Below are 16,756 nucleotides of genomic sequence, written 5' to 3'. Positions count from 1 at the left end.
TTTCAAACTATATCATGGTTAAATGAAAACCTTTTGGACAGAAATTACATTTGCTACACACCAAAAGCCATCGCGGAGCCACAATGTTTTAATTTTTCCCCAAAGAGCTCCACTTCAAAGCTCCGATTTTGGCAAATTCTCACACAAAAACTTCAGTACACTACCAATTTCCTGGAGGAAGTCGCGGAGACACCAAATGACCACAGCTGTGAAGGTTATGCCACGTCGCAGCAATTTGATCCCCCCTCATCCACCAAAGTCCCCAGCAGTTGGGACACTGTTGCCACGGATGGTGGCCATATTGGAGGTCCCCTTTTTTTGTATAGGAGAAATAATAGGCTTAAGATTTTTCTATTCATATTTCTCAGGGAGGGCGAAAGGGGAGAGGCAGCAAGGATTGAAAAGAAAACACTCCATTTGGAATTTCATATCCAGGCTTGGCCAGCCTTTCTAAAAGAACAACTCAGATGTGGTTTTAAGAGAAATACATTGTGCGGAACTGGAGTTGGCAGCGAGCCCTCAATGGAGGAGACACTCCAGTGTGTTGCAGCATGGGGAGCCAGTGACTTGGCGTGCCATCTGAAAATGGGGGCGGGGGAATGGAACTGGGATGTTTCATTTCTATTTTTTTGTTTTGGTACTTCTTTTGCCTTTGTTCTCCGGGGGAGGATGTTAGTGACAGCTCACGGGTTTCTGGGAGCTTGTCTGGTTCCACCAACATCTTGTCATGGTTTCTGAGCATGGATTGCATGCGTTTGTACACATGTCTATGTGGTAGGTGCACTCACTATCCTTGCCATATTGCCCTTTAAGCATCCCCCTCTCTTTCCGTCCCCTCGCAGCACAGCTTTTGTGCTCCACTCAATTATACCACTTCTGCAGAGTGGAGTGGAAAAAAGGGAAAGCGGGAATTTTATAATAATCGCTTCCCACTTCTGTAATTTATATGCAATGAGGACTCTTCGTGCCTGCAGCTACAATCAAGTGTGTAGAAACCATGTGAGGTGTTTCACAAACAGCTGGGGAGATGGCAGCTAAAGTGGTGACTATGGATTCCCATGCTGTTAAATCTTCTCTAAAAGGCCTTTCTCACCCCCAAAACCAACCTCATCTTCTCATGTGATTTTCTGCACTCCGGAAGAAAAGGATTAGAAAATAAGGCCTGGGACAGAAGAGAACGCATTAGGCAAGAAACCAGTTCTGCGATTACAAAAACGAATCGAGAGTTAACCTTTAATTTCCAATAAAATTCTCTCTTTCCCTGTGGCTGCTGAAATTATTAACAATATTACGCTCCTAAAAGCAATAATTGCTATCCCTGTTTACTGTTTTCATCGACAATGTGATCAAAAAGTAGGCTAGATTAGGGACGGAAAGCCTCTATAAATCCAAAAGTAGTATGAAGTGAGGGTGTGCCAAAGGGTAAAATCCTACAGTCACCCGTAGACCAGGTGTTCACAATGGGGTGTGTTTGAGTGCAAGTTGTCCAACCTTTTGCCAACAAAAAGTTCGCAAACATTCTCTCATTGTGCCTCTACAGTACAGAAAAAAAGGGGACTGTATTCCCCCCTCCCACCAAAACCAGAGAGACCAACCTGAGGAAGCTTAAATAAATAACCAATTACCATTTGTCGAGCTGGTTGAACCCCACCAGCTGTGAGGGGAGCGCTAAAAATGGAATGTTTTATGGGCAAGATGGACTATTGGCCAGGGGGCTTAATGTAACGAAACCCAATTAATGGAGAAGAAAGCTGGGCCGTCAGCAAGCGAAGGAGCGCCACGTGCCCCGGGTAACGAAACGAACAAGCGGAGCCAACTACAGGGACAGGAGTGGAGGAGGCTACGAATAACAGGAAAAGCCTACCCTGGGGAGAATTTTACATCTGTGAAGCCCTCATATCTCTCTCCCTTCCCCCCCCCCATTTCTTCCATTTCAATCAGAAATAGTGTGTGTTAATCAGAGAGCCAAAGTTGTAGAAAGCAAGTGACACCGAGGGCAAAGGCTAACTGATATGAAAGACACAATGATGTATAAGAGGATCTAACACCCCCCCAAGAAATGGCTTTGGTAAACCTGAAAAAAATATCTGACATATACGTTAACGAATTAATCATTATAGTAATGAGCTGCAGAACTGGTTTAACTCTTCTCCAAACCAGTTCCATTGCAATGCCATAGTGTGCACACACACAACTACTCACACCACAATGTGGTGACATCGATTAGCAATCAGACTGCAGTCGCCGTGAACTTAATACAATCTATAGAGAGCTATAACAGATGACTCTCTTCTCTTACACTACCACACACTGAGCAGTAAGCACAAGCGAATAGGGCCGAGTGGATTACCCATCATCCCGGTTTTGGCATGAAAAGCATGTGCTCCAAGCAAACCAATTAGGCTAGCTAGCTCTCTAACATTCTGAACATGCGGTAAAAGATAATTTGTGCAAAGATATGCCTCTCCCAGGCGAATGTACATTGTCAGCTCTTGAAAGGGTTCAACCTATAACTTCTAGGTGTTACAAAGCCATTTTAAAAAGAAACTATGGATCATTAGAAATGATTAAGTTCTTTGATAGGAGAGTGTTGAGTGTTACTCTTTAGCTTATGTGAGTCTGAGCCCGAGATGATAAAGAGCAAAGCAAGGAAGTCAACAGGGACCACTAATCATCTAACTTCACTGACATGTCACAGCGGATTGTGGAACATGAAATAAACACACTTGATACTTGACTGCAATATAAAAACCTGCTTCATTTGCTTTTCATTGGATTTATTCAAATCAGTACTATTAAACTGAAACAATTTTCCGAAGCCCGAGCTTAAATCCGCGTCGGCACAGGTGTAAATCCTGAAACATTTGTGTCACATGAGGGATGCCGACGTCTTCGGGCTACCCAAGACGAGTGAAAGACTCTTCCACTGCTGTGTTCTTGGAGTGTGTGGAGGTGGAGGCGCTGTGGGGGCGGGGCCACAGCTCTGGCAGAGCCCTGGGCAAACTACAGGATGTTCACCTTGCGGCAGGGCACAGGGCTCATTATCACAGCAGGACCTGGTCACATCAAAGGACTGAGCAAAGGGCAAACATTCTGCTGAAGTGCCACTGTCAGCAGGCCTGCGAGCACACCCACAAACACATGCACAAAAGGCAGCCTGCAAACTCACTCTTGGGCACCCATCCACAAAGACTCAACCTTTCTGTAGCACCGCCGCTTCCTTCGAACCGACTGAGACATGTTGGCGCAACAGAGACATGAAAGAGCCACCTGGTTTAGATCTACACTGTTACAGTGTCTAACTGTATCAACATGGGAGCCGCAGCTGTGACTATTCTTCACTTTCCTGATCTGTGCATCTGCGAAATTACAAATAAACGCAGCACAAGCCAAGTTTGCGTGGCCGCAGCACAATGGCAGAAATGTTGAGGAAAGGTGGAGAAATGCAGCCAGAATGGAGAGAAAAGTGCTGATGAGTCGCCTCATGCTGGAGCTTCGTATATCCGTTGAACAAGAGCGGATTTGCCTGCGACACCTAGATAGTGTTTCCCCCTCTCAGCTTTCGCCCAGGTATTCTGGGCATGAATGGCTGTCAGTTTGGATTTGGAAGCTCAGCGTTGAGGGGGAAAATAGAGTCTGGTGGGGGTCTTTGTGTGTCTCTACCTGTGGAGATGAGCGCTAGACACAGCAAAACGGCTTCAATGCTACGCTTGGCGTGGCATCTACAGGCAGGAAGGGGTTAATATCAGAATTCCCAAGCTAGCTCGAGAGCGCTGGACATCAACGCGGTGCGCCGGCACTGCCGCGCTTGCCGGTATTTCCAGTGGCACGCACCAGGAATATGTGGATGGGGAGGTGATCTGAATGAGAGCTGCTTCTGCTTGAGCTGGGGAGAGTACTGACCTAGTTTTCCTTCTGTATTTCACTCAGACAGACTCACACCCACAAACAGAATGCATAAGAACGGGGGGGGGAAAGGGGGTGCCAAGGGGTTCGCGAATCAGACGACAGTGTGCAACAAAGAAGAGAAGAATTCGCTATAAAATATCCTGCTAAATGTCTCACGGCCGACTTAACATATAGGTGGTGTAATGTTTTGAAAAGGAAGGGATGCAAAGGTCACGTTGCCTCAGGTGACATGACACCTGTGTCCTGGCCTTGATCTGACCCCCCCGAGTCACATGATTGATGTTTTTCTACATCAAAGGACACGCAGATTCACCTCATTCCGAAAATAAGCGGCTCAAATAATCAGACAAGCGCCCAGACAAAGCTGCATTTGATATCAGGTTGCAAATTAGATTCACCATTTTTGGGTGGCGTGCACAATGACACAAGGTTCGCGCAACAGAAGCAGACAAGACATTCATGGTCGTGGATCACATCGCGAACAGTTCAGCCCATGAATGGCCAACAATGCCAGAAGCCCGCTGGTTGGGTGTGATTCCACATATTAAGGGATTAACTGGTAAAGACTACCCACAACTGCCTTTCAGTGTGGAATTACTCATTAATGAAACCGCACATTTTAGGGCTCCTTTCGAGGTAGGCGCACACGCCCCTGTTAGGGTCTGAATGAAAAGCACAAAGCTATTCAAATCTGATCCCCCCCCTCCGAACAAATGGCTTTTCTTCCATCCCCGCAGATGCAGGGAACACTTCAAGAACCTCTCCAAGGATCAGAACGGTCACATGAAAACTCTGCCCTGTCAATTAGCTTTGTGCCAGGGTTTTGTGAGCTTTATTACAAACAAAACAATGACCACGTATAACATGGCAAAGTACAACACCTACTTATCCCTTGATACCTCTAAAGAAATGGTAATAGTGAGCTGCAACAGCACAAAAGGGACTCCTTAAGCTCAGGGCATATGGTTACAGCAACATTATAAGGTCCATTCATGCACCTGAGGCCGCTAATCTGAACGCTAAGACATATTTTGTGAGCAACGTGGCTGTAATTTGGCTCCTAGTACATTTATTCGTAGATGACAGCACAAGAGGGACTCGGCTCCCAAAATTTAAACGCTATGATGTCAGAATTGAATACTCAATTTTCTCGATGACCAAATATGCTCAAAACAGACTGGAAAATATAGGTTAGCATGACTTTGGTTTACAGGGCATTGCTCGTCGCCACTGGTAGAACCAGCAGTGTATATCTCCAATGTGGGCGCGGAGGGCCCTTTCACCATCTCCGGTACCTTTCATCTCAAAGGACGGGGATATAGTGGGGGTGGATTGATTTGATGTTTTGATGCATTGTTTGATGATGGGCAGCACAAAGTGGAGAAGGCCTCTGTGATGTGTCTCCATTGGGGGACATGAAAAGAGTCACCTGGCCCCAGAGCCAGGGGTGAGTGCTGCCGGTGGATTTGAGGGCTCCCGCCGAGCCGGACGGTGGCTCCATTGATGCCACATAATCCATTCAGCGTGACCTTTATATTTTTAAAGTCAGCTACACCTTCCCAACTCCGTGTTTGATTAAATCTATGGTGGATGTGAAAGGCGGTGATCAGCTACTTTCCATTACCGTGGGATGGCATGTCTAATTAATTCATGGTTTCAGGCACACAGGCAAAATAACCAAACAGTCCAACGATCAAAAGAAACATTGAGGGCAAGGAGAACTCATCAGATGAACAAACACACTCTTACTAGATATCTTTGTGGGTTTCATCACCCTACATCAAGTGACTGCTGAAGAAGTAACAGCCTTGTTCCCATCCCTGTGACATCAGCACAGATAGAGCACAGGGGGAGAATCAAATCCCGGGCAGCTGTATTGCTGTCCTGCCCTCTGTCCAACCAACGATTAATGGATTAGAACCCCCCCCCAAAAAAATCATAGACTTAAAATAGAACTAACACAAGAAAATAATCTCATAAAATATGCCAGGTGGCATTAGTCATGAACATCAAGCTCCCACCATGGTCTTGATTTGCCTAAAAAAGAAGCAAACATAATTGGGGTAAATCTCACTACGCTACATAAAAAAAATGCGGGGCGAAAACTGTTCCATTGCAGTGTGTTAAGACACTGACAGAGCTGCACAGATTAGACAAAGTGTAGCAGCTGGGAAAGAGCCGCGTTCGGCTCTGCTGTTTTCCCTCAGTGACTTGGAGCCACCAAGTTATTCTCCAGCCATAGTAAATTGGGCGCCCGGGGTTGGAGCATTGCCCAAGCTTGCATTTTGAAACCAAATGTGAAGGGCACGAGGCACAGAGATATGACATAGGAGGGGGAGGACAGGCAGCCGATGGCCGGGGAGGACAGGAGGCTTATTGGAGGCGAGGTTTCCAACATCTTTGCAACGCTAAAATATAACCCCGCTCGTTAGCGTGCTAACTAGCGTGGTGCATGGTGATCAGCGCCCATTCCTATAGTTCTTTCTATCTACCTTGTCGTAAATATGGCTACATCTGCAAGTGTAATTACACCATTGTACCCTGATTTTCTGCTCTGCTGGACAGCAGACGGCTTTTCAGCACCTCTCCCCTCCTTCCCCTCAAGTGTCCTCGCCTGCTCCTGGCTACTCCTTTGCTGGAGAGGCCGGTGTGTCTCACAGATTACAGAGCTCTGGTCGCTCAGGTAACAAGAGTCACTAATCTGGCTGGGGTTGAATTACACATAATTGCCTCGGCACCATGATTGATTTCAGCCCTCGAAAGGAAAAGACGACATCCCCCACCCCCTCCAAAAGAACCCCCCCCCCTCGTTCCCCCCTGCCTCTTTCCAGCGTTCACGAGCGTCAGCCAAGACTCTCCATCTAGTAGGAGGCAGGAGGCTTTGAAGAGATCAAAGCCAAGGCCGGGAGCAGTTGCGCGCCCTGGGAATACGGGAGAGAGGCTTTCTGCTCCTCAGTCCTATTTTCTAGCGTCATGTCGGATTGCAGCTGTATTGCATTTCGCCAGTTTTCTTAATGCTCTTGGTTTTGACTTTGACATCAGTGATCCCCCTTGGTTTCTTCAAAAACAACTGGGGAGAAGTGTGTGTGTGTGTGTGGGGGGGGGGGGTGAAAGAGAGGAATAAGGCAAGCGAGGAAAAGAAAAGAGAAGGGGTAAAAAGATCTATAGACTGATTTTTATTTTCACAACTCTATAATTGGCCAGTTCAAAAGAAAAGGGGGAAAGAATGTAGCATTTGTTTTCAATTCCGCAGCCAGTATGAAAGGAGCGACAAACTTTTATGGGTTTCCCAAAAATTAAAGACAGGCTTTTTTTTTCACAGTCAAAGAACAGGGTGTTTTTTATAGCCAAGACCACACAAAATGAACTGATAGCACAGCCCCCCTCCCCCCTCTGTCCTCCCACAGAAAGCATAACGCTGCGACGCAAACCCCTGCACGTGTGCGAATGCGCGAAATAAAATAAAAACAGTGCAGCGTGTGTTGGAAGTTGTCAGGCAAGGAGATAACAGCTTGATGCTTAGTGCAAAAACAAAAACACATACAAAGGAAAGAGGGGAGAGGAGCGCGCGCGCGCGCTGTAGCCATCGTTTCATTTACCAGCTCAGCTAATAAAGCCTGGTGGGGAGAAGGCACCCTTTGTACTGTAACTACGCAGGCCCTATACCAACCTCCTACACCGGGGACCATTAATATTTCAGCACTTTCAGATACACATTACTTGTAAGGCTTTTTAACACTCACACCCACGGTGACAGAAAGAAATAATGAGCTTCTGAAAAATATGAAACAGCAAAGGGGGGAGGGGGTGGGGGGGCAAAGACTGACCAACATTATACAGAGCTGCTATTGATCATGGCTCCGGACAAAGTGAGCGCTGTTTGAGCTTCTCTGAAGTCCTGACACAGCCGGCATGATTTGCACCCATGTTTCACTCCTGTGCTCCTATTGTTCCCTTTCCTGTAGTATACTGGCCGAACACTGCTCCCCTCTATACGCGCCAGTTAGCCACCAGGATGAAGTCAATAAAGCTCCTCATGATTTTACTTGTTTTACGACTCGCAGACAACAATAAGTCAGTGTTATCAGCTCCAAGGCAGCGCTGATGAAAAGACTGGCCTGAAAATCCAAATTAAACTTCTACTTAAAAGCACTTTTTACATATAGAATGACTGCAAAGCAGGATCTGAAGATTCATTTCAAATGCAGAACTCCAGCTGAATGTTTCCACCCACCAGCCTATTTAACTGTGTGCAGTCATAACATCATAAACAGTTTGCTGGTTTAAAAAAAAAAAAAAAAAGCTCCACTCATGCACACATGCCACCCTCTATTCTCCATTTCTGATCCACCCTTGCAGGAAGTCCACACCCAGTCAGTTCAAAGCAAAAATTGGGCTTAAGGGACAACCTTGGCGAGGCCCTCAACTGACCCCTGGAGATCAGGGGCGGGCTGCTGGTGAAGAGTGAAGTCCTCTGAGCAGGTGTTGTGGGATTCAGCAGCAATCTGTACAGGGAGGCCTGGCTGGCTGGCTGGCTGGCTGGATGGCTGGCTGGCTGGCTGGCTGGCTGGCTGGCTGGCTGGATGGCTGGCTGGATGGCTGGCTGGATGGCTGGCTGGCTCCAGGCGGCACAAGTAATACTGGTTAGGCTTCATCCAGTTCAGTGGGAGGAAGGGGAATGAAGAAAGTGCCATCAACTATTCACTTTGAGGAGCAAAGCGCGCTCAAAATAAACATCATCTGGGGCTGATGTGTGACAGCACATGGTGCATGACTATGTCACTTCAGAGAAACTCAATTTGTGCACATGAGTCCAATGATTAATTGTCATATCTCATCTGTTTTGAGGTCATAACATGGGTTTATGTCGGCTTTACTGAATTACAATGCTGACACGTGTATAGCAGGGCCAGTACTGGGATAAGTCCATTGCACAACAGATGTAGTTTAATACTACATTAGTGATTTTATTGTGGATTTTGCTCCTTAATGAAGTGCCAGGTACTCCAAGTAATCACACATTTGTGTCAAACATCAGTTGAAAACAGAAAAAGAACTCTCTTCTTCCACTTTAACCATCAGAAGAAGTCAATTCAACCAAAATGTCTCCATCCCAGCAGACAATTACTTCACTGTGCTCCATTTGCCAAGATGAACCCCAGAGATAAGGCAACTGCAAGCACATGGTGTCATTAGAGCCGTGCATATGGAATCAATGTGTCAACCAGCATCACCAGGCAGCGTTAATGGCCATGTTTATAGAACACCGCAACCCAGCGGCACTACAAAGAGCCTGTGACGAGCGTCACGTGTCTCTTTTGTCCGAGGTTTCCATCGGTGTCCTTCATGCACGTGCACACATTTAACTCCGGCATCAAACGCAAGACGCCTCTTTGATATGCAGGTTACCGGATTGAAGAAAATGATGGTATATATTTATATGATTAGTATATAGGTATATATATGTAGCACCTTCAATGATGCAATTATATTTATGTCTCTGTTACTTTCATTCATATGGAAGCAAGATTGAGCCGGAATTATGATGCTGTTACTGAAGGGACGAACTTTGATTTCTACAGCAAACGTGCAGCATCTACATCCGAAAGAGAGACATTAAGTGGAGAAAAATCCACACCGAGTCCCATAAGCTGCCATCTACAACATTATGTGTGGACACATAGGGTTGCTGGTAAATTTAGTGTTCTCTTTAACAAGGATCTTCCACGGTAGCACTGGGGGCATGAGCTCAGGACACACATGGCACTGAGGGACACCAGAGCGGTCCCACCAAATCCCGTTAGGTAAGCCTGGGTTAGTGATTCCACGCTGCGAGACACTGGCTAGCAGATCCGTCACGTTCCCACTACATCAAAGCAGAGTACAGCGCTGCACTCCCTCCCCCTTCCTTGCCACGAGGATCTGCAATTGAGGGTCCAGAGGGGGGAGAGGAAAAAAAAGGGAGTGCGAAGCAAAGGAGAAGGGGCACTCTTGCCCCACTAGCACAGCAGCAGCATAGCTCAAGAAAAAAAAAGATCAGCGATTATCCATCCCACTCCTCGGGGAGCACATGAGACAGTTCTAATGCAGCTGGAGCTCACCAGCACATCCTTACAGTCAGGTGAGGAACCTTGTGCTGTATCGCTGCCGTCTGCTACGTGCCATACAAGGCTCTCAGAGGAGAATGCAAAAGGCTGGGATTTAAAGATCCTCGCCGGAGTTTACCAAGCTCCAGCATTTAAGACGGGACCAAAAAAACAAAGAAAAGAAATCTAAGTTTAAATGTATTCCTCCACACGTCATAAGGCAATTTAAATTTATGGGTCGTGCTCAGAAAAATAACGTAATCGCGCATCAAACAAAAATACAAATAATGTGACCCTTTTATAACTTAAAAAAAACCCAATAACAAACATCCCTGTGTTACATCCAATTATTCTGATTCGGTTTCAAGTTCCTCCTCTGTTTTTACATAACTAGCTTACGTACACAACATTAGGTAATTCAGGCACCAGCAGGGAGCACTATGTACATTAAACACAGCGCTTCGTCCAGATCTACATTCTCAACCAGAGAGTCTGTATATACACTTCCTAAATACAGCTATAGGTTTTCATAAACATCGGTTTCGGCATAAAACAACACCGGGTCTTTTAAGTGTCCCACTTTGTTTTAAATCCACAGTGCAACTGAACACCACCGTGCACCCTGGCAGCGAAACCACAACTCCTGCAGCTGATGCAGCTCGTAAAAGCTAGAAACCCTAAAAATCTGCTGATAATCAGTTACTCCCAACAGCTCCATCATGACCCGGCCGCATGTGCAGGAATGTCATGGTCAATGGATATCAATCTAAACTACGGGGATTGGGGGCGGTAGCGGGGCCGGGATGGAAGAGAATAAAAGAGGGAATGCGCCTTTGATCTGATTGAAAACCGATCCCAGGCCTGCAGATACTGTGGCTGCGGTGGCCAGCAGCACAGGCAGCAGGCAGACATCAGTCAGAGCCAGAGGACGTGCGTTCCGCCACCCTTTCGCCGAGTCTGGCCCCTTCTGATTGGCTAAATGAGACAAAGGTATAAAAAATGGCGATTGAAGATGGGGAGAAGGGGGTGAATTTGGAAGTTAAAAGCAGCCGTGGCAGACGAATCGAAAGAGTGACTTTAATTCTAATTCATCTGTAGCGAGGGGTAATTTCCTTTCATACAGTTAGCCGGTCTCCATACTTGTGTGAGGCATATTCCATTCAAAATGTTTTCGCTGCAATGTCGAAGGGACGTTCCCTCTCGTGCAGCACATGCACTCATATCTGCGTCCAAACAGCCGATTCTCTTAATAACACAAAACTCACATTTTACAACTTTCCTGAAGGAAAAAAAAAAAAAAAAAAATGCCCACATGTGCTTCAGAAGCACAACAGCCAGAGCGGCTGGTTCCCCTGCACCATGTGTGAGTGTTTCCTGTACGGAGGAACCAAACCAAACCCAGACCGAGGCTGGTCGTCTCCACGAGTGTTAGACAGAGACATGGACAAAACAGGATTAGGGTGGACAGCTGCTGGTGTGCCCCGCGTTTTATGTCTGTCTTGAGAGGAGAAATTTGCAAACGGGACAGACACAGGAAGCCGCCATGCAGGGACCTGCAGCTGGCCTGAAATTAATACCGTTAGAGGGGCAAAATGTGCAGCAGCCTGTGCCGCCCCTGGATGGTACAACAAACTCCTCTGCAGGGCAGCCGCAGAGACCCGGTGCTGCCTTCAGGCCTCCTGTCATGCACGGCTAATTAGGGGGGGGGCTTACGTTGGTCATGTAGACATACCGCGCTTAAGATTTAGACAAGATGAGGAATACTGTATATCTCACGCTAATCCTGAAAGTATGGCTGGCATTTGCCTTCCAGGGGGTCGCGCCCTGGACAGCGGGGACACTACACAACAACACAAACATCGCAGGGCTTACCTGAGAAATAAATGGAAGCACTGGGGACGCTATTGCGGCTCGTGCTTTGAACGAAGCGTTGATATGAAGGCTTCACGATACTTTTTATAATAAAAAACAAAATATAAAGCACTTAAATGTATCTGGCTAAGGCAGAAAGAGCTGTCAGCATAGCTGTTCTCAGGTTCTTCTTGCTAATAGCACCATTTTATATCCTATAACGCGATGAACTATATCGATGTTTACATTTAAAAAGAAAAAAAAAGCTGGTACTGACCGTTCTGGGCATGGGCGGTGAGAGGGAGCCGTTGTTCATGTAGGAAGCGTCCATGTTGCTCATCATGGAGTAGCTTGGGTAGCCTGAGTATGGATGGCCTTTACAGTACAAGTCTTGAAGTTTCCCTGATAAAAACAGATTTAAAATCAAAATTGGTCCCATTCAAGACTGAAAATCTTTGGAATTCTCACAAATGGGAGGGGGGGTCATTTAACATTCATCTGCCAGTAGATGTTACAGCAATAATGATCAGATGGTGCTGCCTGCCTGTGAGGATGCTATAATGATATCATTAGCCATCGCTTTGACCCGTGCCACTTTTCGCCCCGACCTTTTGTTTGTGCCCTTTCTTCCCTTCTTGGAAAAGACGGCGGTATTATGCAGCGGAACAATGGAGCCTCTCTGTGCCAATTAGCACCAATTAGAAGAACATACAGACTGTGTCAAAACAGGCGATGTCCCAACTGTTCCTCTATGGCTTTGGCCCGATCGGGGGGGTTTATACAAGAGGCCTGAATGGAACGCCACTCGCCACTCAACTGGGAGCTGTGTAACAAGGCCTGGAGGGGTGGGGTGGGGAGTGTTTGTGGTACACAGACTGATGGCAACATGGACCCTCTTGTGAAGAAAGCCTGTGTTTGGGCTGACGGGGGTTCCATTCAAGAGTGAAAGGCGAACAAAGAGGAGCCACACTTCTCCTCAAAGCCATAACGATGACCTGGAGCAGCAGGGTCAGGCTACAAGAGCCATCGAGAGAAGGGAGCGCCCCCACCCCCACCCCCACCCTCCCCCCAGCAGGAAGCAACATGTTGCATGCAACACAGCAGATAAGAGGCTGGTGTATTCTGGAGAACCGGATTAAACAATAAACGCAGAATTACATTTTAGTTTCGGGTATAAAGCTGAGGACTGCGGATTTAGTTTGAAAAGTATTTCCAGCGTTTCAGTTCAGCTTCCAGGTTTTTTCAGTTCCAGCAAACACCCTCATCTGTGAGGAAGGTAAAGGGCGACTATACAAATGAAGGCAAGGCATGTTCCTACAAGACCTGGATCAGACACTATCAGTCTGAGTGGTGCAGAATCAGGATCTCTGATCAGACGGGGGCCAAATAGTGGAGCAGTGCCACTGATATATCCCCCATTTTTAAAAAGGCAAAGCTCCACAGTGTAGGCGCCAAAGGTTTGAGGTGGTGCTCTCCATTCACTCACCCCTTTCCTCTAAACAATGGCATCATCCCAACCACCGCTCCAGCCTCCAGGTCGTGTCTGAAACTGTGGTGCACGCGCCCATTAATGTGCTTCCGCTGATAATAAATACAGCAGAGCAGTTCCAGATTTTGTTGCAAGAGCACCAATAACCTGAACAAAGCCTGCGGCACAAAGGCAGCAAGTAGCTTGACCTCCGATTGTTCCGAGTTTAACCCGGGGCAAAAGGTTTAAGTTGGAGCGATTTATTGAATGTATATGTACTCGTTGTCATCATTTGATGAGCTATGGCAGGAGGAAAGTGTCACTTACCATCTTCCTGATGGTCTCTGTGTTTTTCATGATATGAATCTGGTATTTGGGACTGCCTGACTCCCTGCAACACAAAATAAATTCAATTTTAATAAAAAAATCAACAAATGTGACGCTATTGATTAAGATTTTATATGTATGTGAACACACACACACGCATACACACACACACACACACACACACCTGCAGAAGGGTGATGGAGCAGTCTGCATCAAAGCATCAAAGAAGCACTTAATTAAGCTCAGTGTCCTCAAGGATCTTATAAATTAACTTGTTTTCAATACCTTAGTTCCACTCTCATTTTCATGTCGACTAAATTCAACAGAACAAATGTGTGCTGTGAATTAAAAGCTGTGCTGCGATGCAAAATAAAGGCCTTGCATAAAAAGGAAAAACTGTGGAAATGGATTTAGCCAAAAAAAAAAAACAGCTATTTTTTTTTTTTTTGCAGCAAAATCAGAGAGGGCGGGGGCTCTTTTTTCCAGTTCAGACCCCTCGGGACTGCTTCAGGCTGAGCGAAGGAACTTTACAGAATCCCTAATTAACATTCAGACTCTGTCTTATGTGTCTCCGGGACATTCGGTGGCAAACGTGCGCAGCCTCGTTCAGGATGATCCCGAAATTTCATTAACACTGCGGTTAATGACAAAACACTGGGCTGGCTCAAAGATGGGGAGGCTGCAGTCCTGCTCCCTCAAGTCAGTGCTCAGCTAGAGGAGGATGCAGGAAGAAAAAACAACCTGAAAGGAATTTTGACCTATTCCATCTCTGTGGCTGTTAAACGTGTCGCTGGAACGCCACCTCATGAATGAGAAACATACGGTCTGAGATGAATGATTTTAGAAACATGAAAAATTCAGCGTTATTAATTCTTCCATCGAGGATCGTTTAAATACCCGATGAATTCAACGCATTTCAACATTTGACGCTTTCCTCCAACAGGCCTCTCCTCCCATCTTTTAAAAATTTTCGGTACAGACATAAATTACTTAGCTTCAGACCCATTTCTTGTTCTTAAAAAATAAGGTTTAAAACAATTTATAGGGGAAATGACCCTATATGTTGTGAATATTACATTAAAACACAGAAAACACGTACATCGTGTGGGTAAATGTAACACTGTCTAGATATTACTGGCTTCGGTAATATGGGATTTTATTATATGTCAGCATATTGGAAATTACAATAATTATTATTTTAGGTGGGCTGCAATCACCAGGCCCTCTTTTGTTTTCTTTTTAAAGTCCAATTATAAATGTTTTCAATGCATATTTTACTCAAGCCTGCTAAACCTTGCGATGATTTTTACTGCACAATTTTGCAAAATTAGGATTAATGGACTGATCAAGATGGATTTAAGCACTCAAAATAAGAATAAAATCAAATCACAATGGAGGCGACACGTATCCTTAAAAAACAACCGTCATTTTTTGCCATAAATCCTAAAGTGTCTGGCAAAATATATTGCCGAATTATCGGCTGTGCTCAAACTGTGCAGGGCTTTAATAGAATAACACTTATTTTAGGCCTGGGCACAATCGATCTGCTGTTATTAGCCCACAGTGTCACAAAACAAATGTCCCAGAAGTTATTATTATAATATTATTGTAACTTACTTTTCACAATTTCTATTGTAAATCTTTTCATGAGTTGATTGTTTCCCCTCTGCTGCTCCTCAGTGTTGATACACAACAAAGCACACACACACACACACACACACACATACACACACACTTTTTTTCACTCACATCGTGGCTGTTGCTGTTGGGGCTGCTCTCTGACTCGTTGACCAGAGATGACTTGATGTCTGCCAGGTCTCCCTCCTCTTCCGAGTGGCTGAGCTCGGCGAAGATCTGCTCCTTGTGCGGGTCTCCTTCGTCTTTGAACGGGATCATTTCGTCCGTGGCGCACAGCTCCGGGTCCCCGCCGCCGCCTGATAACTGGGGCATTTTTGAAAAATCTGCCCGTTTGTCTCTGCAAAGAAGAAATCTCCGAGTGGAATTCCCGTAATTGAGTGTGTGGAGGGGAAGAAGGGGGGGGACGTCTCCCCTTTCGTTCGGGAAGACCGTGAGTCACTTAAGGGGGGGACGGCGTGCGAACACGCTGCCGGTGTGTTTTCAGTGAAGCAACAGGAGTGTGGCCAGTGTCCTCCACCAGCCTTTAGACTATAAAAACAAGAATGGATCTCGAAAAGCGGAAAAAAAAACCCGGCGGAGCTAAAGGCTCGGAATGTCCGGCGCACGCCTCAATGTCATGAGGAAAAAATAAAAAAGAACGATAAACCACGAGTTAAAATCTCATCACAAGTTTCTTTTCAGTCAACACGCACCGAAGGCGAATATGTTCCAGTTACAATCGATTCTAAAAAACAACATTTATAAAAGTGAGAACAAAATATTTCCTCGGCGATCCGGTGAAAAAGTTGCCGCGTCCTTTGGAGGAGACCAAAAAAATGAGGTCAACAAAACCAGAAACACCGCCTGGAGGTGCAAACAAAAACAGGACAAACAAACAAACCAAAACAAACAAAAAAAAAACAGATGGATGTGCTACTTGGAAGGAAAGACCGTTTGGACAGACAGCAAGCTGCGCCGCGATCATGCGTCAGAATCCATCCTCGGAGCGGGCCGGCGTGAAGAGAAGGAGAGCAAAAGTCATAAAACAATCAGAGAATCTGAGAGAGACGGAGAAAAATGCGTCGCGCTTCGGCTTCCCACCGCTCCAGCACCGCTTCCAAAAGTGTAATGTATCCAGTGTGTGTGTTGGTAATGTAGCTGTGCGCCCTCCTCCTCCTCCTCCTCCTGCTCCCTCTTCAGTCATTGGGAGGAAGGAGAGATGAAAGGGAAGCCGAAGCTGTGATTGACAGCGCACCGATTGACACTCCTCCTGAGAGAGAGAGAGAGAGAGAAAGAGAGAGAGAGAGAGAGAAAGAGAGAGAGATTTATACCCAGCTCCCAACAAATGGGCAGACAGGAGGGGAAGAAGAAAAGGAGAAGCGCCGAGGCTGACACATGCACCCATGCGCCATGCGCGCAAACGATCACCATAAATAAAAATTAGAATTATAACTAGGGGGAAACGAGATGAGCTTAAGCTGGTGGAGGCGAGGGAGGG

At 46.1% G+C, this 16,756-nt stretch overlaps 1 protein-coding gene across 8 annotated transcripts in view; it reads right to left on the bottom strand.

Annotated features, from left to right (window-relative positions):
• lef1 (lymphoid enhancer-binding factor 1) overlaps positions 1–16,455 on the bottom strand; it is a 34,057-nt gene extending 17,602 nt beyond the window's left edge. For 3 of the 8 annotated variants that reach the window (XM_029851117.1, XM_029851118.1, XM_029851120.1), the window contains exons 1-3: positions 15,391–16,453; positions 13,642–13,705; positions 12,124–12,248 (exon numbers count right to left, since the gene is read on the bottom strand). In XM_029851117.1, the coding sequence (XP_029706977.1) occupies positions 12,124–12,248; positions 13,642–13,705; positions 15,391–15,591 (390 nt within the window). In that variant the 5' untranslated portion in view covers positions 15,592–16,453. Of the gene's footprint in view, positions 1–12,123; positions 12,249–13,641; positions 13,706–15,390 lie in introns of all 8 variants that reach the window. The other 5 variants (XM_029851113.1, XM_029851114.1, XM_029851116.1 and 2 more) reach the window with 4 other exon arrangements.
• Between the last annotated feature and the right edge of the window lie 301 nt (positions 16,456–16,756).

This window comes from Takifugu rubripes, chromosome 17, assembly GCF_901000725.2.
Source record: "Takifugu rubripes chromosome 17, fTakRub1.2, whole genome shotgun sequence".
Lineage (NCBI taxonomy): Eukaryota > Metazoa > Chordata > Actinopteri > Tetraodontiformes > Tetraodontidae > Takifugu > Takifugu rubripes.
This window is presented reverse-complemented; position numbering and strand designations above follow the sequence as displayed.